This window comes from Curcuma longa, unplaced genomic scaffold, assembly GCF_044706935.1.
Source record: "Curcuma longa cultivar G26 ecotype Majalengka, Jawa Barat unplaced genomic scaffold, ITB_CL_G26_1.1 utg509_np1212_2302976_RagTag, whole genome shotgun sequence".
In the NCBI taxonomy this organism is placed as follows: Eukaryota; Viridiplantae; Streptophyta; class Magnoliopsida; order Zingiberales; family Zingiberaceae; genus Curcuma; species Curcuma longa.
This window is the reverse complement of record NW_027435603.1, coordinates 1216710-1239607: the sequence shown is the minus strand read 5'-3', so window position 1 is coordinate 1239607 and position 22898 is coordinate 1216710. Positions and strand designations below refer to the sequence as shown.

Here is a 22898-nt window from a genome sequence, read left to right as displayed (position 1 = left end):
AAAGTTTTTGTCTTCATCGACTCTCTCTCTCTCTCTCATCTTGTCAGGCTGCACTGTTCCGGCCACGTCACGCAGTTCGTGAATAAATTCGTTCCCGTAGTCAAACAGATGGTTCTGGGCCGAAGAAAATTCCACGTGGACGAGCGGTCGTCGCGGCATACGCTATCCACGCTGTCTCGCAGGAATATTCCATCGCTACTTCACTTGATTGCTGCTATTAAATGACCCATTTCGCCCTCTGCGATGCTCCTGGATCCACTCATCTTCCTCGATCCTCGCGCATCCATCGAGAGCTCGCTCGCTCGCCGCCGGATTATTCTGAAGTTTGGAATCAAGCTTCGTAAAGTTGAGATCTTTATCGAAGATCGACGCTCCTCCACGATCGCCGCATGTCGTCCATCGAGCTTTCATCCGCGATGTTGCGGAAGCGGGTTCGCCGGGAGGGGAGGGCGGCCGCTCCTCCTTCCTCACCCCCAGGGAAACGGCGCCTGCCTTCCGACGATCTCAGCCGTCGCCGCCGCCCGGGTGGCGCCAGTGATCCGGCGCTCGCGGAAGCCGCCGGAGCCGCGGCGGCGGGATGCGCCGCGCTCTGCTGCTGCTGCCCCTGCGGCCTCCTGAACCTCCTCTTCGCCGTCGCGCTGAAGCTGCCGGCGGCGCTATTGCGGCGGTCGCTGACGCGTCGGCGGAGGAAGCGCTGGGCCAGAGCCGGCGCTCGGAAGGCGAAAGGCGGCGCATTTCGCGACGACGACGACGACGATCTCAGACGGCGTGATTGGGGCCTCAGTAGCGAGGGGACGACTTGGCCGGCGATCTCGCAGAGCCGGGAGACAGCGGAGCTGGAAAAGGAAATGCTGAGCAAGTTCCGCAGCGCCGGATTCTGGCGGAGCCTGTCGCGCAGCCAAAGGGAGTGATGAGACAGCACAACGATCTTCCTCTTCCTCTTCCTCTCCCTCAGATCAGGAGACGAGGCTAATGTACATATTTTCTTGTTAAATTAAAGAAACTTTCATATCTATGAACTTTTCGTCAAAGCTCACACATTTCGATCTTATAATATACATTAAAAAGAAAAAAAAAATAGCCAAGAAAAATCCTTTTCACTCTTCGAGTTCTTGAGGACTGGAAACCAGAACAATCAATGCAAATATTTTCTTCTTTTACAAATGAATGTGCATATTCCCAGAACACAGCAGTTAAAAACTTTCACTCTTTCAGATCCTTATCCAGATACGAAAAAGAAAAAGGAAAAAAAAGAAAACTTAAATAGCATCAGTTATGTTTTCATTTCTTGCTTGGAGTTTCAAGGAACACTTTCTTTATTTTGTTCTATAGAACTTTGCTGAAGTTCTATAGGTACTTCAAGTATCTCTATTTTAATCCATTTGATTTGATGTACCTGTTTTCACATAACTAAATCACATGATGAACGAAATACGACAGATTAGATATTTATAATTTGAACAAATTTATAAGAAATTTCTAATAATAAATTTAGAAGCTAGGTTGACGTTAGATTGGGTAAGTAACTTCTTCGATTTATTTTAAAAATTAATAAATTTTTTTAATGAAGCCGGATTAATTACCTAGAATTAATTGATTTAAAAAATTAAATATATGATATCAACTTAAATAAATAAAAGATGAAAATGATTTTCTTCTGCCCTTGAATAAAGTTAAATTTTATTCCAATTCAAAGGAAAACAACAAAAATCAATAGGTTGATGTGAAAGTCGAAAATGACCAACGAACTGTCTTTGAAATCGTAATGTCTAGAAGGTAGGAGAAGGTTTCCAACTCCTTGTGCTCGTAAGATCCGGAAGCTTTCTACTCTCGTCACCACTCAAGGTAGCTCAAGTGAGGTGCTGAAAAAGACACTGCTCATCCAAAAGCATATCTCTTTAGTACTTATTCCATCAAAATATTATCATTTTGATATTGATTCTTAAAAGTATTACCATTTTAGTGTTGATTTTTAAAATGAGTACTAAAATGATCTCAAATCTTAAAAATCAACATCATAATATTGTAATTTTTCCAACAAGTATGGTGCTATTGTTCAAAGATCAAAACCTGTTGACAAAATCACAACGATAATAATACTAGTTTCGAAGGATCAAGATTATTATGATGTTGTTATTCAAATATTAATATTACTATGTTAAAGAAATCATAATATCATGGTGTTGATTTATACGATTCGTGACTATTATGTGTTGATTTTCAAATATTTGCATGGTGAATCAGACTAATTAAGTGTTCTTGTTGAGATCTGCTCTCGGAAATTTCGACCGTCTTCTTCAGCACCAATGTACTAGAGGACTGAGCAGGATGTGAGGTGAAGAGCTATGGGGAATCACCTGCAACACTAAGATCGTGAGAAGGAAGGTCAGGAGTGTCCTGACGCGACCACTCTGATATTTAAGTCAGTTCGTGAGAGAAGAAGAAGAAAGTAAGAATCAGTGTCTAAGGGTCTGAGATTGCATACCTCTCTTTAGCAACAAACTGCCCTTTTATATAATTTGAAGATGTCAGGTCACATCAAGAATGTGACTAAAGTTCCATCGCCGTTATGAATGTGTCAGAGAGTGGTGTATAGTCAGCAATGATGTCCCATCGCTGATTTGCATTTAAGGAGGTATGTTCCACTATCTATCGAAGATTTACCATGATGCTATGCAGAAGTGTCAGAAGAACATTCACAACTGTGCGATAGGGGAGTAGTCTTTTCAAAGACTAGAACAGGGACATTGAGAGCCTTTAAGAATCAACTCGGCTAGGGTCAATGCGAGACCGAACCGACCAGAGGGATCTCCTGACTGGCGACTCGGTCCGGTTCTAGGGGACACCCGCCCTTACGAAAGCTCGATTCGACTGGGCCCCTTCGAACGCTGAGGTAGTGGCTCCCATAAAGGGGGCCCGGACCGACTGGATCCATTCGGGCAACGCGGGGTAGCTCCGTTTCTAAGGTATCAGCTAAGCCGAACCCGTCGCCTAGTCGTGAGAGAACTCGGTTCGTTGGACTTAACAGGGCGGGGCCATATTGAGGAGGGTTCGGGACCGAGTTGAGAATCGTTTCGGGGTTTCAAGCTTGCCCATCCCGATTCGATCTGCACGTCAGGGTTTTAAGGAGGTTTCTGGAGGCTCGGCTAGGCGGTTTCGGGGGACTCGGCTCAGTCCATGCTTCTGACCATAAGGCGTCACACCCGACACCTTCCGTTGGATTCGACTAACCGCACCCAATCTATACGACCATAACATTAAGATTTCTGAAACAGATCTTCAATGTCAACACAGAGGAAGCCTTTGATCGAAGTGGTCCTGTTACGGATAGAGTTGTTTGACTTTAGATGGCCTGCCAGTGGCAAAACAGTAGATAATAAAATTTTGGGAATCTTATCCACCTTAATTTGTCGAGTCGTCTCCTACTGTCGTCGTCATCGTCATCGTCATCGTCGTCTACTCCTGCGAGCCTGCGGGCTCCCACTGAAAACTACTGCCACTCAACCAACGGCGTGGCTTTCCCTCCCTGGTTTCGGAGTGGATAAGCCCCGATCGAGCGGTTAAAGTCGTGTGCGCTAATTAACACTGTGGCTAATTCCTTCGATCGATCTCCGATCCAGAAAATTAATTGAGTTATGTCGAAGTTCTTGGCGGTGTGGACGGCGGCGCTGGCGAATCTGCGGGAGAAGGGTCGCGCGGCTCTCTCGAGGATTGCGGCGGCGGAGGTGGATGCGCTTTCGCTGCCCACCGAACCGGAGGAGCTCTCTCTGGATTACGCCGCCGCGGTGAGCCGGCGGGGCACGCGAATGGAGAACCACCGGCGCCGCCGCAGCAGCCGTCCGTTGGTGCACCTGCCGCCTTCCGCTGACGCCGGCGTCTCCGTGCTCCTCCACTGCTTCAGCCCGTGAGATGCGATGGCGTGCGGCGGCGGCCGAGGCTGAGCCGGGCAAGAGGTCACGCTCTGCCGATCGCCGGCCGGTTTAAGTAATCGGGTTACTGTCCTGTATATTTTGAGTGGAAGCTCTCTGCCTTGTGTACTAATTTCACCGTATTTGTATATTTCTTAGTGTATATATGTTGATATTGATACGGTAGAATTTAGATACTTACGATCAAACTCAGATGAATATTTTTTTTTTAAAATTAACACGTAGTCAGAGAATATCGTTTCGGTCCAATTCTCTAATGTTGAGCATCATTTGATTCGAGCTCGATTCTTGAACCTCAAGCAGCACCATTTGATTTGTTCAAATTTGAATTGGTTTGGTCCGATATACCTCAGCTTTTAGGGCTATTTTAAATTCTGACTCTTTTAATCATATATTATTATGAGATATTGTATATATGCTTAGAAGTATTTTTTTTATTATGGAATATTAATTTTATATCATGTACATTATAGAACTATAAAACTTGAGTAAGAAATTTAAAGTTTATTTTAAAAAAATAAAGAAAGAAAATCGTTAAGAATCCTTTAAATTAAATAAAAGAATAGCGATGAGGTTTTCAAAAAGTTATCAGTTTTATTAAAACATTAGATAAGTCTTTTGACCATTTGTATGTTTTGAAATAAAATGGGCTCATTAAACTTTTTTTACTCAAGATAATGCAATTTGATGAATCTTTCAATAGTGCCTTAACCATTCATTTTACCTTTAAAAAAAATCTAAATTATCTCGAATAATATATTGTTTTTGTAAAAAAATAAGTTTATTCTAAAAACAATTTAAGAAAAACCTTCATCATGCTAGAAATAACAAAGATAATAGCTCAAGTGATTCCAGAAAAAAAAATATAAAAGAGCAATTTTTAAAATTGCCCAACAGCTTATCTTGTAAGATCGATTGATAATAATATATACACATAAGAATATATATATTATATATATAATATTTTAATATAAACTAAAAATTAAAGTTTGTTTTTTCTAGAGATAAATTTTAATTAGTCCCATTAATTATCAGATCCATCAGCTGTCAGGATTGCTTTTCTAATTGCATTGCTGGATCCACTTCTATCTTATCCATTCCCCACAATTCATTTCTGCCCCTCTTTGCATTAATAAATTAAGCAGGCGGCGGCCGGCCGCCGCCGGTTCCTTCTCCTGCTTAATTTCTGTGTGCTCTGCAAAATTGGACGCGAAGGATGAACCCACTGAATCCCCAAAACCAATAGCACCAGCCGCTGAATTCAGTCTCCAGCCGGCCACCGCCCGCTCATTATACTCCCTCTTCCTCCTCCTCCTCCTCGTCGCAGAATTAATTAGTTTGGAGGATCAGTTGTTGCAGAGAATCAAGGATCAGATCGATCGAGATGTCGAGCCTGGTGGACATTTGGACGTGGGAGTTGGCCAGAATGAGAGCCAAAGAGGCCGAGTTCAATCGCAACTCATCTGCAGCAGCAGTACGGCAGCGGCGAGGAAGCGATGAGAAGGCGAAGGATGATGCGCCGGCGGCGGCGCCGGCGGCGGCGGCGTTGAGGATGAAGGAAGAGAAGTTGATGTCGTCGTTCGAGCATGGCGTCGGCTTCTCCGAGGCCTCCGTCTTCATGCTCATGGATCGATTTGCTAATATTTGAACGATGAGCAATTCAAGCTTCCCACAACCATGCAATTACAAGTCCATTATATTAGTTTGATTTTGTATATATAGGGCGTCGTCTTTTCAGACTGAAATACAGTGTTAAATTTGTTGAGTACTCACAAATGAATTTTAAAGTTCGATTAGTAACGAGTAGGATTCCAAGAAGTTAAATTTTGTTAATGACGCATATCTGATTCTCTGAACCGATTAAATCCTACCGTGCGAGAATTAAGTTCCGAAGTGAAAAATGATCTCAACATCTTCGATTTAGCATTCCTGTTAAGGCCGTGAGGAGTAGACCGAGTGGAAGACTTAGGATTCGATATCCTACCAGATCCGATTCCCGAACTCATGTCGGCTCCTTAGCAGCCGACTTGACAGATAATCTGAATCAGTCCTTGGTTTGCGACTTCAACCACTGATTCGATATAAATTCTTGAATAGCTGCCGAAGCTGTGCAACACCAAAGCCCGGGACCAAAGAAGTTAATTTAAGTTTTAAGATTAAAATAATCAAACGTAAATGACTTGATTATTTGGATGGAAGAGTATATATATATATATATATTCCACTAAGATTAACAGAAACCGTACAAATTTAAAATCACAACAATATAAATACAAATATAAATAGCCAGTCTGACAGCCTAAATATATCAATTAGGCAATCACATGACAGTTTTTCGTCATTAGTCATAAAATAATAATTATCATAGTTGAAATTAAACTAATCAGACAAAGAGAGAGAGAGAGAGAGAGAGGAAGAAACGAACCACAGGAAACGGTGGGATGCTTCCTTAGTCGTCAGTGTTGACCGAGTTGGTCCGAAACGTGGTCCACGGAGTCATTCCCACGCGAGTCGGGCGCCGAATCGGTCCAGAAGAATCTTTGACCCAACAAAATTACAATCCGGTTCGATTTCTAAAACGAGCCACTGGTTACATAACCGAGCGGTCGGAGGGGATACCGCGGAGTTGCGGCCGCGCGCGTTCGCCGGGAGCCAGAGACTAACGCTCCGCCACCACCTCTCTTCATTCGACCTTCTCCTCGATTTACCTCGAATGAATCACCTGCAAGAACAGGACATCGGTTGATGAGAGAGGACGGCGACGGCGACGGCGACGGCAGCAGCAGCAGCAGTGGTAGAAGCAGAAGCAGCAACATGCACTCCGATACCCTGACGCGCCCCTCGGCCGACGACGACGACGACGACGACGAGTTCCTCCGCCACAGCAGCTCCTGCACCTCTGCGAGCTCCGCCGGTGACTACCCCATGGCCATGAGCAGCGAGGGCTCACCTTTCGTCATGTCCCCTTGGCACCAGTCGGCATCGGCTGACCCTCCCGACCTCGCCGGAGCTACCGCCGGCAATGGCCTCATCACCTCCCTGTTCCGGGAGGAGGGCCACATCTACTCCCTCGCTGCCGTGGGCGACGTCCTCTACACTGGCTCCGACAGCAAGAACATCCGCGTCTGGAAGAACCAAAAGGACTTCGCCGGGTTCAAGTCCAGCAGCGGCCTCGTCAAGTCCATCGTCGCCGCCGCCGACCGCATCTTTACTGGACACCAGGACGGAAAGATCCGGGTGTGGCGGGTGTCCCCTAAGAATCCGACCGTTCACAAGCGGATCGGGAACCTCCCCCGCCTCAAGGACGTTCTCCGGAGCTCGCTGAAGCCTTCCAATTACATCGAAGTCCGCCGCCACCGGAGCGCCCTCTGGATCCGCCACTCCGACGCCATCTCCTGCCTCAGCCTCGACCAGGAGAAGGGCCTGCTCTACTCCGGCTCCTGGGACAAGACCTTCAAGGTGTGGCGCATAGCCGACTCCCGGTGCCTCGAGTCCGTCATCGCTCACGACGACGCCGTCAATTCCGTGGTGGTCGCCTTCGGCGGGATAGTCTTCACCGGCTCCGCCGATGGCACCGTGAAGGTGTGGCGGCGGGAGCTGTTAGCGAAGACCACCAAACACTCGCCTGTGAAGACGCTGCTGAAGCGGGAATGCGCCGTGACGTCTCTCGCTGTCAGCTCCTCGGCGCCCGTGGTCTACTGCGGCTCCTCCGACGGACTCGTCAACTTCTGGGAGGGGGAAGCTGAGCTGGCGCACGGCGGGGTGCTCGGCGGCCACAAGATGGCGGTGCTCTGCCTCGTGGCGGCCGGAAGCCTCCTGGTGAGCGGATCCGCCGACAAGAACATCTGCGTCTGGCGGCGGGACGGCGGGGCGCACAGCTGCCTCTTGGTGCTCAGCGGCCACACGGGGCCGGTGAAGTGCCTGGCGGTAGTTGCCAACGGCCAGGACAAGGAGGTCGAAGGCGGAGCGGCGGTCAGAAGCTGGATCGTGTACAGCGGCAGTCTGGATAAGTCGGTGAAGGTGTGGCGGGTGTCGGAGCAACCGCCAGATATCTGCTGAGGACGCCCCGATGAGCATGCCAGAGAACCCCTAGGCGGCGGCGGCGGCGCACCGACAGATTGTTGGTGGCTTATCCGAGATCATTAATTCCCAGTGTCAGTTTCATGGAAGCTTCCGTAAAAGCTAGTTAACCTTCGAGCGATGGTGAATGATCTGCTCTCGTGGTCAAAGCTTGTACAAACTCGAACTGTTTCTGTTGTATTTCTCTTAAATTTTCGTACAAGAACAACGAGGAAGGCAGCGATTAGTTAGCCGCAGTTGACATTTCTCAACGATTTTCCCAAATTTCTTGCGCGATCCAAGAAACCCTAGATACAAATTCATCGATGTCGAGACGGCGTCAAAATCCGAAGATGCTGGTGACCTCGCCGCCAACGGCAGCGGAGCACGGCGCGTGACCACCAATTCCACCACCGCACTCCGTCTGACCGCGTCCAACCTCGCCACCAATTCTGCTCGATCGGACCAGAAGCTGAGCTGCTGCTGCTGCTGTTGTTCTCGAGTCACCATCATGAATTTTTTATTAACATTTTTGATATCAAAATTTTTTCCCCTTCTCCGTTGACTCATTGATCTCGCTGTTCGTCCAATTTCAGACAACAATTTGCTTGCAGCGACTGGTGCAAGGCAAAAACATCGCCACGAGAATGACAAGGATCGCCCTGCAGCCTCCCGTTCTCTCCGCTTGCTCCATCTTCATGAGCATCCTCTTTGCTTACTCTGCATCTGTTCAGCTTAACGATCCAGGCAAGCAAATTCATGCCCCCTTCTAATTGCTCCTCCTCGTCAGATCCAGATTATAGCTTCAGGAAACTCGTCCCTTTTTTTTTTTTTTTTTTTTTCAGATTGGTATTTGTGGTTGCCTTTCTATGCCTTTGCATCCGGTGTCGATCTCCTTTACGTTGGGTTCGCTGCATCAAGAAGGCTGCGTCAGGTGGCCTCGCTGGTGCTTTGCGGCGGCGTTCTCCTTCTCGTGAAGGTGGTGGTGGAGGATTATGTCGGTGGTGGAGGTTGTGGGCTTTTGTCGCTGGACATGCGCGAGAGGGTCGTGAGGGAGAAGCTTGGGAGTGGACTGGTGGTTTTGTCCATGAGCTTGCAGCTCAAAGTTTCTTCCGACGAGGGCAAGGTAGAAGAAAGGCAAAGCTCAGCGAGACTCGCTGAATCTGGTGAGTTCAAACCAGATCAAACTCATGGATCATTCGCAAGAGAAAATAGTTCGCTGAGATCTGAAAATCGATTGTTTTTGCAGGAATTGTAGCCCTTGTGGCCGTCAGCATCGCCCTCAGCCTGCACTTCTTCACTGATGTCGTTGAACACATGAAAAAGTCGTGATCATCTGTACCAAAAATGCTAGTCGATCGACTATGATAATCCAATCCTGCTTTCTTTCCTGAATCTGACTGTCGAATCAACTTGATCGCCTCTTACAGAAACCTATGTTTCCCCTCCACTCCTCCGCCCAGTTGAACTCCGTCCTGCTCCACCATCTACGCCGCCGCCGGCTGACCGACGCCGTCGAAGCATTTCGCAGCAACTCTCACCTCACAGACACCACCTCATGGAACCTCATGCTCTCCGGTTACGTCACACACGGTCGTCCCCAGTGCGCCCACAAGATGTTCGATGAAATGCCACACCGAGACATCGTCTCGTGGAACACCATTCTTTCCGCCTTCAGGCGCACCGGGCGTCCATTGCTGGCCTTCCAGCATTTCCTACGGATGCTACGTGCTGGTGTTAGTCCGAATGGGGCGACGCTGACGACCATGGTTGCGGCCGTTCCATCCAGCAACCTCATTCCTCAACTCCATTCGATGGCTATTCGCGCCGGCCTCACCCTCAATTCCATTCTTGGGACTGCCCTGGTCGGTGGCTATGCGAGTCTGGAGGACCCAGTTTCCATGCGCCGAGCATTTGGAGACATTCCGGTCAAGAATCCAGTGTCGTGGACTTCGCTGATCTTGGGATACATGGAGCTCGGAAAGCTCAGGGATGCAGAGAACGTGTTCGAGACAATGCCAGTGAGAAATGTTGTCGCTTGGACTACCATGATCAACGGATGCATCGACAATGGCAAGCTGAACGAGGCCCGAAGATACTTCGACCAGATGCCGCAGAGGAACGTCATCACCTGGACATCGATGATCAAAGGATACCAGAGAAACAACCAGCATGAAGAAGCTCTAAATTTGTTCATTCGCATGCGTAGGCGATCGGATGTCTGCCCCAACCAATTCACATACTCCACGGTGCTTGCCGCCTGTGCCATGGTAGGCTCCCTCCATTTCGGGCAATCAATCCATGGGCAAATCTCAAGGTCTTTATCACAGTGGGACGTCGTCTTGTCCACCTCCCTGGTCGAGATGTATGGCAAGTGTGGTGATGTGAGCTATGCGGCTCGATCCTTCGACTCGTGCGAAACCCGAACTGTGGCTTCATGGAACTCCATGATCGGATGCTACGCCAAGAATGGCCTATCTACGAGAGCATTGGAAGAGTTCGAAAAGATGATCGAGGAAGGAGTTCGACCTGATCCCATCACCTTTGTATGCCTGCTGACGGCTTGCGTGCACGGTGGACTGGTAGATGAAGGTGTGCATTACTTCAATTCTATGGAAAGGAAGTTTTGCATCGAGCCACGGTTGGAGCATTATGGATGCATGGTGGACTTGTTTGGGCGTTCAGGGAACATCGAGAAAGCAGAGAACCTGATCGAGAGAATGCCATTCGAAGCCGATATCGCAGTGTGGGGAGCATTTCTCACTGCGTGCGGCTGGCATTCCAGTTTGGAGCATGGGTTATCTGCAGCGAAGGCGATGCAAAGATTGCACAAGGACCATCCAGTCGTCTACTCAATGATGCTGAAGGTTTACGGAGAAAGAGGCGTATGGACTAGGTTCGATGAGCTGAAGGAGAAGATGCAGTGCAAGAGATTGAGGAAGCAAAGGGCAGTAAGTTGGATCGAATCTGCTTCCACACAGTTGCAGCAGTTGTAATGAGAATGAAAAGTATGATTTCTCATGCAAGATCTATAGATAATCTAAAACAAGCAGTTTCACAGAATTCTGTATATACAAGAAGCCAAACAAGAACCCACCCCACATCTACAGTTGCATTTCTTTTAACAGCTAAATAACCTGACTACCTGTACAGATACTTCGCCACACGATGGAATTGAATATCTTACACTAGCCTATTCAAATCAGTTATATACAGCAGAATTTGCTACACTCTTCAAAATGCAGCAGAGTGGAATTCAAGACTAGGCACTAACGTTCTTCCACAGAAAAATCTGGCTCCGCTGGCTTTGGAATTAACATCATGGGACGAGCTTTGCTCGTATTTCGTCGCAATCCCCGCAGCATGTTTGCAGCAAACCTCGAAGCGTATAATGCAGCACCAAGACTGGATGAGTAAACACCATCACTCACCATTACTGATTGCAGCAACTTCTCCTTTTCATGTAGAGCGTCCTCGAGCTTCTTTCTTGCGTATCTGCGCCAAGCTATCTGAATGAAACAAGCAGCCCATGTCCTCCACTGCTGTGAGTGGAATCTAAACGTATGCTGCAGCTGCTTGCTGTGCAGCCTTCTGAATTGGGAAGCAACAAATTTCAGATCGTCGGCTAACAGGGCAAAAGCTTCAACATCAGTGAGCGCTTTTACTGTCCTGGTGGATATTGGGAAGCTGGTGTGGATGTTGGGGTCGAGAGCCCAGGTGAGAAGCTCATCTCCACAAAAGTCTCCGGCCTTGAGAATGTCTGAATTGAAGAAGCCAGTTCTCCCGCCATTTGTGGTTGTGCTCTCTAGCTTTCCACGCATGACGAATAGCATTTCATTGACCGGGTCTCCTTCGCGGACAATGCAGCTGTTTTCAGTGAAGAGAACTGGTTTGAGGCAGCTTGACATGGCATCCATCAGTTGATCGTCCATTATCTCAAACATCGGAACCTACAACAAAGGCATAGTAAGCATAATATAATTTTAGGAAGAAAACACTTTACACTCACTAATTTGAACAATAATCGTTTTTCCCTACTTCCCAAATCACACAATGAATTGACAGATGGATACAGGATATATGTATTGGTTATAAGTCACTAAGTTGTTTTTGATTTCTTTAGACTATTTCAATTCACTAGCTTCTCTGTTTCTGTTACTAGTTACTCAGTATATGCTGCAATGAATTGACAGATGGATAATATGTATCAGTTATAAGCTAGTAAAGTTAATTTTGATCTCTTTAGGCTGTATATCAAGCATGCAGTGAAGTGAAAAAAAAAAATCTAGATGAGGACTCAATAAATAGAAATGAAAGAGAGAAAAAACTCTTAGAGGGAATAGAGAGACATTCCACATAAGTCATCCTACCCGCTTGAGAAGTGCTATGCAGAGGTGGTGCTTTATATCTCTTCGAAGGTCTTTAGGAAGGTTAGAAATAAGGCACTCTTCATCTACCCCTCCTGTTTCTTGCCATTTGTATTGCTCATGACGGCGTATTCGCTCTCTTAGATCCTCAGGAAGCAACCGGTGTGACATCCATTGTTCTGCATCGCTCCTTTTCACTCTCATCTCTTCTATTCTCAAAGTGGTAGATTGCAAATACGTCTGGAAAATAAAGGTGATTGTGAATTTGCTGAATGGGATGACAATTGTCAACTTACATTGAACAAAAACAAGTCCAATCAACATATAGGAAAGTATTTTTGATAGGAAGCTAGTCTACAGCAATTTATTTGGATACTCAACTCACTCAAACAAGTGAAATATAATCAGCCTTAGTAACCTCATCTTTTCAAGAACTCCTGTGAAATTGAATGTAGATCATGCTGTCCGAGAAGTTCATAGAAGTAAACCCTGTTCTATATCTCATTGTAGAGCAAGGTATTGAAAGACTAAATTAATTGATTAAATGAAATTGATATTGAATCTACAACTATCCAATAAAATCATTGAAATTCATGACTATAGAACAACGCCACATTGGAAGTTGCTTGATGGGACATGGAAACAGAAGATACAGATCAAAATCAATAAGTGCACTAAGATCGAGTAAGTAAATGCCTAAATGTTATACCTGCATGTTTCCTATCAGAAGTGCAAACAGAACCAAACCGGAGGTGGAAACGAAAATTGCAAACAAATTCTCCCAAATGAAAGTGCTTGTCTTGAGGTTTTGCCCAAGAGAACTGCAGTTTAGCAACATTTTAGACACAAAATAATGAAATATGATAAACCTAAAATAATGCATTGTGACTTACCGTGAAAAATGAATCCAAATATATGAAAGATTAACTAGATATGAAGAAGACAGCATGACAATTAGGTTCAGTTAGTGATGGTAATGTATGATATTAATTAAACATAAAAAAAATACAACATATCTGTTATCTGAATGTCAAATGCAATTTCTGAGGTACCATGAAACCAAATTGGGTAAAGTAAATAAATAAGAACCAATTTTGTTGCATAATTGAAATGATCTATAATACTCCAAGTTTGAATGACTGAGGTCGAAAACATTGTATGGTTATGTAAGAAGAAATTCACACATTATGCCATATGCATAAATAGATGATTAACACGATAGTCATGGACAGATGGTAGATATATGTGAAATTGCAGAAGCAACACAGGATTTCGCATATCAAAATAGGGAAAGTTGTATATTGCCTTAAATTTTGAAGTCCCCACCAAAAGCAATAAAAGAACTTTTCCAAGAATTTCTCTGAATGAACAACATTTTGGAGAGCTGGTAGAAAAATTCCAAAGTCAAAGGAAGTGGAATTTTGAGTACTGCTAATAGGGCAATCAGTTGCCAAAAAATTATTGTTCTGGGTGTTCTGTTGCCTGCAGACTAAAGAATCAATTTCGCAACCATTATTACGGCGACAAGCTTTTCTCCAACATGCATCTTCACGTTCAATAGAAAGCAAATACCATGAAGCTCCCAGGACCTTAAAACAAAATACAACACCATGTTGCAATCAAGGAGAATCAGCAAAAAATAACTTAATATAACTCTAGAAAGAATAGATGGACCAAATATTCAAAGAATTTTTACTATTCCCAAATAAATCATGTACGAAAACATGAAATAGGAGTACAATTATTTCCAATGATAGTGAAAAAATGCTAGTTTCAAGAAAAATTTCACCATCATCACACTTGTTTTGCTCCTCAAGGTGCGTTGCACCTTGTTAACCCACTGATAATGCCACATGTTGCTCTAATCATTTAGAAATAGCATGGCATACAATACTGCTCAGGTTATTTGGTAAAAATTCCTTCAATTCTCCTGTTTCATTGGTCTACAACAAGTTCACTAAATCTCTGAACTTATCCAGAATGAAATGACAAAAAAGCATGGTTAGAGGAGAAAACTTAGACTCAACCATCATGCAGCAAAGTTAACTAAAACAGTAAAACTGGAAGGCAGTGTAAAGTCACATTGAATTGCTGTTCCCTCAAAAATTACTCTTTAAGCATCATCCAAAAGTTGACGACAAAATTCAACACTTTCTGTTAACTTACATGGCTTGCAAGCATATAAAGGAAAAGGTTAAGAGCAGCTCCAGCCCATGCTGTCTCTGTAATTATACCAGCAGACCTAGTGAATTCAAGAAACAATGGTCTGATCCTAAGAAGTCGTGGAATATATTGTAATACAACAATACGCATTAATGCATGTGTTGCATTCAAGAGTTCTATTCCTTCAAGCTTGGGCATTATGATCAGGATCATCATCTGTGCAGATAAAAACATGTGATCAATTGTCAAATGAATCAAAGCGTAAATTTGTTATGTTAAAAAAATAAACAGAAACAGTAAGAAATTTGATGAGTTAAACTAATGATGTTATATATTTTAGCAAAAATAGAAAAAATATCAAAGTTCAGAAAACATTTGCACACAAATATTTATATGATGTTGGTAGTTTCAAAAATTGCATCCGTCTATATACCAATTGTTCTAATTTTGTGAAGATATTTTACTATCAATGTTTCTAATAACTTAATATTTTTCTAATAATTTAGGATATTTTTTAATTAAAACCATTTAATAATAAAGTTTCATTTTGCCATGCATTTCACCTTTTGCAAAATGACCACAAATGTTACTTGCCTGCCATACTTTCAGAATGTTTTTAGTCTGCTTCCATGCTCAACTTGCTCACTAAATGGCACTAGCTACTAATTTACTTGAGATCTGGTATTAGTGGCAAATGGAAAATAAATTATACAGTGCGCAAAAGAACTTTTTTAGAAGTTTAGGGTGCTTTGGGCCAATTATGCTTTGATTTCATTCTCTAAAATCACTCAAAACTAGTTAAATCAAGTACAAGATGGAAACAAGCATTCCTCCTGTTTTTTCGTGTCATTTCATCCCTTATTCTATTTCCTTCTATTCCATCAAACCAACACAACCTCATGTTGTGATTCAAAGCTATCCCTCATTGATTTACCATAAAGTTTACTTCCACGATATTGTTAACTATTTTCAGATTTCTATTATTTCTATGCATGGAGTATACAAGTGCATTCTTAGTTAGCAATAACAAAGAGCAATAGCAACAAAACAAGTAAAAAAAATTTGAAAATAAGGGCCTCAATTGACTTATCTAAAAACAAGGTGCCCACTCTTTTGCAAAAAAAATAAATAAGAAACTATAATGAACTTAAAATTTGCAGAATAGTCCTTTAGGGATATCAGAATTCACAACTTAGCAAGCATGCACAAGGCCGGGAGGTTACTAACACCAGGAGTCACCCTATGGTTTCTTGTACATGAATATTGAGATTGGATTTATGTGGTTCACATATAAGTTCAGCCGTCATCCACAGGAGTAGGTAAACATTTAATTGCGCAACAGGTCATGCCTCCATAAGCAAGAAACAAGCGATAGAAGCAGCTATATGAGGAAAGTATAAAAAACAAATGAGACCTTTATCTTAATGAGAACAAGAAATTTCCAAAATTATGCTCTTTCTTAAGTCATATGCCCCTATCCACATGAAACTAAGGATGCTAATTGAAAGCAATCAAGGCTATGCATTTCATCAAGATGTCTGTTGAACAAAGGAGAGAAATAATTAAACAATAACAATAGGATGGATTTATTCTCTCTGTCAATGAAGATAACAATATGGGGGAAAATAAGATCCAAAGTCATTAAATCTGACATAAATTAAAAGAAGAAACAAGAATCACCAAAAATCATGTTAGTATTTTATACTTTATCTTTATAACATACAATGCAAACTACCAGATGTGATTCACTATCCCACCAGTTTTACACTTTAGCATATAGTATCACCAAGATTTATATGTAACTAAGTCATGTTTAATACAAAAGTTATAGAACACAAATTAATATGATACCTGAGGAAGCGGAAGAACTGAAAGAATGTCGATTATGAAATATGATGATAGATATCTCTTGGCAATAGCGAACAAATCTTCAACCAAAACACCTCGTCCAAATATTCTAGATGAAGGAGCGATGAAACCAGTTCGAAATTGAAATAAGATATGGAGTAAGTAGAAACTATCTATGAAAGATCGCAGTATACTTGCAGTGATCTTTATCGTCTTATGTAAATAAAGGCAATTATTGCCATCTTTGATAACTGGGATGTAGAAGAAGAAGGGGTCTACAGACACTGCGATCACACAAGTTATGACAAATATTTTATTCCACCTCTGGAGAAATTGTCCTTGAGGATCTAGAATTTTTGTTTTGGAAGGCTTCTCCACAGATGAAGTTGTCATATATTTAAAGAGAGTATTGTTTCTAAACCAACCAAGTTCTTTTTGGACACTTGCTGAACTAGAATTTCTTTCTCTGCTTTGCAGAAGAGCCATCTCTGAACCCCAAGATTTCTCTGAACACAAATCCTGAGGCCTGTAACTGAGAAAATCACAACCAAAATTCTAATTAAAAATCTATTTGCCACCAATTCCATAAGTGATTGACAATTAAGTTAATTAAAAGTAGGAAAATACATTTGGCTTGATTTTTTTTACAAAAAGAAAGGATATGCAAAGGTTAATAAATTAGAGACAACTGATGAGTAATCATAAGTTGCTGTTTCAATGTTACAAACTTACAATGGCTGTTTAAATTGAATAACATGTATCTTCTCAAGTAACTAAATAAGCTTCTCTTTGTAAGAATTAAGCCAACTTCCAAACTGATACCACTAATCAATACAAACATAAACCCACTCGTATTGCACCAAAACAGAAACTTTTGAGAATTTAAAGCATCCTAAATGTTCATAACTTTGACTCTGATTGATGCCTAGTACAATAATGTGTTTTTAAGTAATGGCTTTGTAGCATGCAACAGAAGAACATTAGCCAATTCAAATGAACCAAGATAGATTCCACCAAAAAACAAAAACAGATCCAAGATACAAGTTTTACAATAGAAACTTGACCAGGGATTAATGTAGCTTAAAGAAGTGGATAGTGACTGACCTCACAAAGTATTGTTGCATTCAAACATAGATCTAACTTGATGGTGGTGCAAACTGAAAAGCCCACCATTGCACCACCATAGATAACTGAACTATATTGTCACATATACCAACATCTGAAGTATAGAATTTAATTATGCTCACAAAAATTGGCTTCTCTCCTTTATAAAGCATAGATATTTCTGTGACTCACTGTGTGTCTTGTATTTAGCCAAGTCAAATAATTTATGAATATGGTTTATGAGCCCTATCATGTGCATGTAGAAAACAACTCTCAGACGAACCCAAGTCATAATTATTGCAGTGTGATACTTGGAAATCCCAACATCTAGAAGCTAATTAGGCCTTAAAAGGTTTCCACATCCACAGGTCATAATTTACTTCTTCCGCTAGTGTTAGTACATACTTCTCTAATTACCATCAGCAATTTCTCCCAGACAAGCCACTTTAACCCACTTCCGACAACTCGACCAAGGCAACTAATATGAAATAGCAATTTCACATATTTGTTCCACTTCCACACCCAATCTTGTTTCCTATATTCGAACACGCATATTCAATTTTATAAAGTTGATGAGTAAAGATATCAAGAAATCAGTCGATGAACAGGCCCTAAAACGGTTCGAATGGAGAAATTTGGCACAGCTCCACAATTTGGGAAGAATTAGAAGTCGGAATGAAGGAAACTCTTAGCTGAAAACGAATCAGGAATAAAAAAAAACCCTAGCATGGCATACCTCCTGCTTTCCGCCATCGATTAGGAATCACTCGTCCTCGGGATCGGAAAGGAGAGGAATTGGAGAAATGATTGGAAGAATCACAGCCATCAAATCAAAATTATGGCTGCCAATGCCAAAAGAGTGGCGAAGGTTCTTGGATGCTTCGGTCGGGTCGGCGTTGACTCGTAGGCCTCTCCTTGGAGTCAACGCAGCGGGGCTACCATCATCGATGGAGGGAGCAGTTCACCTTCAAACGCTCGGCTCGGATGCTTCTATCGGCGTTGACTCGTAATTTATATATATATATATAAAAACATCACATAATTTAAATATATAAAGACGAGAATATTAAGTTTAAAAATGACTTTATATAATTTAAAATGTATATGTTGATGAATTGGGTTATTTATATAAATTGTTTATTTTTAAAAGTATAAATAATATTTATATTTTAGAGAATTTACATTTTATATAAATTTATTAATTTAGATAATACACTTACTTTTGAAATAAACTACCTCTTCTAGTTTACTGGCTAATAGTCCAGATTATCGTTATTGAATTAAATGACTAAAAAGTTTAATGCAGGTTTCCTTTTTCAAATGAGAATTCTTTTTTAGTTTGTCTATTTTAAATTTTTAATTTTATAAATATACCATTCTAAAATACTAACTTAATAATTATAATCGACAATATTATATTTTTAAAGTCTTTTTAACTGATCTTAATCTCTTAATGAATATTGTTGACTAAATCGTTGATGCATATTTGTTTAGTTTGAAAAGACAATTAAAATTATATAGAAACATGATTACACGGAAGAAAAAAACACAGTGAATGTAAAACTAAATAATCATTTGTTATTATGATAAAAGATATTTTTGTTATGTAATTTTAACTAAATATCATTGTCATGGGTTTGTTCAAACTAGTAGAATTTGTGGGAGATGCTGAACTTCAAAAAATTGTTTAATGCATTTGACATTTTTGTAGGAGAATTTACTTCAGAAATTCTAAAACTAAATCAATAGTGTGGCATATGGATTCAATGAATTCTAACCAAAGTGAAGTTTTGAATAAGTAGTGAAAATACAGAAGAAAAACACCAAATATTTCCTGCAAAATCAAGCCTTCTTGCATGTAAAACAGAGTATAACAGGCATGCATGAGGCGCCTAAGTGATTAACTTTAGCCCAAATCATGTTATTCTCGATTCACAAATACATGGACTTGAACTGATAATATGCTTTATGGTGACATGACAAAGTTTCCTACTCCAAATCATACTCTTCATCACCGTCGTCATCGTCGTCATCATCATCGTCGTCGTCGCCTTCATCTTCATCAGTACCTTTGCTAAACAAGCTACCTTTTTGATACATGAGCAACTCATTTTTCCCTTCGTCCTCGTTGATGAACTCCTGCCCATATATTGTATTCCTGTGTTTCACTACGAGCCATCGCAACAGACGATCTTCCTTATTCAAGTAGTGTAGCTCCTGGTTAAATGTGGGCGGTACCATCATGGTCATTTGCATCAGTTGTCCCTGCAGAAACCATCATGTCTGAGCACATCGATAAAGGAGAGGTAAAAAATGAAAAAAATTAACAAGCTACTTGGTGCTATCATGCAATTTACATAAAGTTTGCTGAGTATATGTTTATGGATAATTTTCTACTATTTTTTTAAATGCCCCTCTAGGTTTAATCAATGTCAAAATGTACTCTAAAGTTTTCATGGTATTATCAAAATGCCCTCTTTACTGATAAATGAGTAATTCATGTGGTAATTTAAAAGGGAAAAATAGGTATTTTGGTCTTATAAAAAGGGCATTTTAAATATGAAATATAAGCCTTTGAGGTATTTGGTTTTAATCAACCTTACCTTAAAAAATCTAGTAAATATTGGAGGGTATTTCAAAAAACATTCTATATTTACTGCAAGGAAAGAAAAATACCAACTGTCCTTTTTCTGAAACGAAGACAAAAAATATAATGTAAATAAGGAACAAAGATGTATATACAAACCTAAGAAGGCTATATGTGCAACTCGAGAATCTTGTAAAACACTAGGAAGGATTTGCATGAATGAGGTTGGAAAAAGTAAGACTTAGGAAGACTAAAGTTCAAACTGAGGAGATATCATGTATGAAATATCATGTATCATTTATAAACTTTGGATTGTGGTCTGCCATGAATAGTGTTCCTAACATGGACGTAAATTTATAAATAAACTTTAACATAAAGAACCAGCCAACGGTGTTCATGAAGATGAACTTATCACTTAGAAGACCTCATTGGGTAACCTTTAAGGCTCCCTACATCAACAGCGATTAACTAAACGAAGTCTCTATCTTGAAAATCCATTATCATACAAACACAAATGTCAAGGACAAAGAAACACATATACTCGGGTGCCTCAACAATTATGATCAGCAAAATAGTCAGACTCTATAATCAATGCCAGTGTGCTTAGATGGATCACTGAGGGAGTTTAAGCAATCATTTGACACAAAAAAAAAGGTATTAAAAACGGCCTTTAAATAGAAAGAAATACTAATCAAGAGTATTGAAGATTTGTCCCTTCAAAAAGTGCAAAAATTCAAGTGTATAAGGATATTCTCCAAACAATTAGAGCAAACAATAATTGCTCCATCATTTAACTTGTAGCTTGTCAGTGAGGTATCAACATTGCTGACACATTGATAACAAATGAACAACCTTAGCACAGAAGAAACAACCATGATTCTAGTACCATAGATCATAGACATTGGTCGACAAAGCCAATTGCTCTAATGAATTTGGCTGATGAATATAATGAAACCAGTAGGAAGTAGAGCTTCCAACCTTGAAACCAGAATTCTAATTCAAGTTGTGCCAGTCTACTCTATCTCTCCAAAGTTGAACTAAGGTAAAGGGTTTTTGATATTGTTCCAAACATGTCAAAGATTTGCTAAACTACTAGATCATTTCAGTTAAAGGAAAAACAAGGGTAAAAAACATAAAGATCCCATTTATGAACCTTACAATATAGTAGCCTAAAAACAGAGCCAGGAGAGATTAGTTTTGCATCCCATGGGGAAATTGAAGAGTAGAATAAGGTCAGCGGATAATGAACCTGGTAATGGCGTCCGTCAAGTTTCTTGATGCCATAAGCAAGCTGGATGGTGCCAAAAGATTTAATGTCGGTAATGACGCCATTCCGGAGGAAGACCCGAGTCCCAATTCGCCCAACCATCTCAACCAATGCCTCCTTGGGGACAAGAGGCTTTGCTAAAAGGAGGCAATCGTACAGGGGCATGATGTTGTTCTTTCACCTCTTTTACTGGCTTTTCCTGTTCAACAGAACTGTATACAAAGAGAAACAGCCAGAAACCATTATATTGGCGAAGTAAAATAATGATTAAGTCCTATTAACTACTCTACTCTATAATTTAACCACTAAATAAACCTCAGTACATAACCAGTCAAATTCTAATTTCCCTTGACAAAATGTTCCACAAGATGGAAAATCCTTAATTGACGACTGTAATTTCCTCTATATTTGCTTAATTTCAATATATCTATAAGAACTATACAAGGAGATGATTTGGGAGCAACCATTAGGGCAATCTCACGTCTGCTCAATGGTTTTTGACTAAAAAAACAACAAATTATATCAAAATTAATAATAAGTGCTATTGAGTTGTCAAAATGTATTAGTTGTTACTAGAAACTGATAAATCTACTTACATCTAAGAGAAGACTAATGTACAGATATTGCTGAAACATCAAACATTGGGTATCTGACTAATTACTTCAAGCATTGGGTACCATCTTCTTAAACTCTCGATTAAGAAAAGGGAAACCTACCTACGCCCTACGATTAATGGAAATAACGTCGAATATACCACTTGCGGGAGGAACAAAAAGCTCCTACATGCTGCACGGTATGTCGCTCACCGGATCTATTCGAGATGAAAAACGACGACGAAAAATACTTCCGAATAAAGATACGCAAGGAAATCGAAAATTACAGCAAGGTAAATAAACTTACGATGCCTAGACACCTCGGGAAACCTACACGCTGGTGAAAAGAAGGGGCCTTGGAAGGATGCTGGTGTCAAGCAGAAGAGGACGAGTTAGCTTCTCGACGATGAACGGCTACAGGAGACGGAAGGTGGAAGGGACAGGAAGTTCTATAAAAGGGGGAGGAGGTGAGAGGTGCTGTCGGAGGCGTCGCCGGAAGACGCAGCGGGGAGCGGCAGCGTCAGGCGGCGGCTCAGGAGCGATGGCCGATGAGTAACGAAAAGAGGGTTTTGAATTAGGGCAAAAGCACAAGACGCCCAACTACGAGCTCAGATCGATTCCACTTAATTAGTAAATGCCACTTCATTTTTATTTATTTTCTATTTTTTTATATAATATATTGAAGTTTCTATTTATTGAAAAAAGCACTTTTATACTTATAAATATTAAAAGAATCTTAATATAAATAAATAAATAAATTAAGATTATAGAAGGTGCAAAAAAACATACAATAGTTCTTGTTGTAATGATTTTAAATAAAACTGTTATATTACCCTAAACTAGTTTAAATTGAAGAATAAAAATATATTATAATTGTTTTTCAAATTAGTATTACCCAAAACTAATATGATATTAAACTACTCATATAAGGATTACAGAGGAATTTCTTAACGAGACAATGTCTTCTATCCGTCGTGATCA

General features: G+C 41.2%; 6 protein-coding genes across 6 annotated transcripts; 4 read left to right on the top strand and 2 right to left on the bottom strand.

Annotated features, from left to right (window-relative positions):
* Positions 1-263: 263 nt before the first annotated feature.
* LOC141820728 (uncharacterized) lies at positions 264-1031 on the top strand. The gene has a single exon (XM_074708099.1). It carries the CDS (start codon positions 390-392, stop codon positions 909-911), a length of 522 nt encoding a protein of 173 aa, XP_074564200.1. The 5' UTR covers positions 264-389; the 3' UTR covers positions 912-1031.
* A 5502-nt stretch (positions 1032-6533) lies between these two features.
* Positions 6534-8437, top strand: LOC141820658 (protein JINGUBANG-like). The gene has a single exon (XM_074708015.1). It carries the CDS (start codon positions 6675-6677, stop codon positions 7986-7988), a length of 1314 nt encoding a protein of 437 aa, XP_074564116.1. The 5' UTR covers positions 6534-6674; the 3' UTR covers positions 7989-8437.
* A 7-nt stretch (positions 8438-8444) lies between these two features.
* Positions 8445-9383, top strand: LOC141820659 (uncharacterized). Its single transcript, XM_074708016.1, has 4 exons — positions 8445-8479; positions 8585-8735; positions 8834-9154; positions 9238-9383. Exons 2-4 carry the CDS (start codon positions 8636-8638, stop codon positions 9318-9320), a joined length of 504 nt encoding a protein of 167 aa, XP_074564117.1. The 5' UTR covers positions 8445-8479; positions 8585-8635; the 3' UTR covers positions 9321-9383.
* Positions 9320-11009, top strand: LOC141820657 (putative pentatricopeptide repeat-containing protein At5g13230, mitochondrial). The gene has a single exon (XM_074708014.1). The coding sequence runs from the start codon at positions 9425-9427 to the stop codon at positions 10982-10984; it is 1560 nt and encodes a 519-aa protein (XP_074564115.1). The 5' UTR covers positions 9320-9424; the 3' UTR covers positions 10985-11009.
* Positions 11003-18311, bottom strand: LOC141820656 (cyclic nucleotide-gated ion channel 1-like). The gene is made up of 7 exons (XM_074708013.1): positions 18207-18311; positions 16370-16898; positions 14522-14734; positions 13661-13944; positions 13065-13176; positions 12359-12595; positions 11003-11938 (listed from the first exon to the last, which is right to left on the bottom strand). The coding sequence occupies exons 1-7, from the start codon at positions 18221-18223 to the stop codon at positions 11258-11260; spliced, it is 2073 nt and encodes a 690-aa protein (XP_074564114.1). The 5' UTR covers positions 18224-18311; the 3' UTR covers positions 11003-11257.
* Positions 18312-19278: 967 nt separating this feature from the next.
* Positions 19279-22526, bottom strand: LOC141820689 (uncharacterized). Its single transcript, XM_074708056.1, has 3 exons — positions 22225-22526; positions 21307-21536; positions 19279-19735 (listed from the first exon to the last, which is right to left on the bottom strand). The coding sequence occupies exons 2-3, from the start codon at positions 21487-21489 to the stop codon at positions 19460-19462; spliced, it is 459 nt and encodes a 152-aa protein (XP_074564157.1). The 5' UTR covers positions 21490-21536; positions 22225-22526; the 3' UTR covers positions 19279-19459.
* Between the last annotated feature and the right edge of the window lie 372 nt (positions 22527-22898).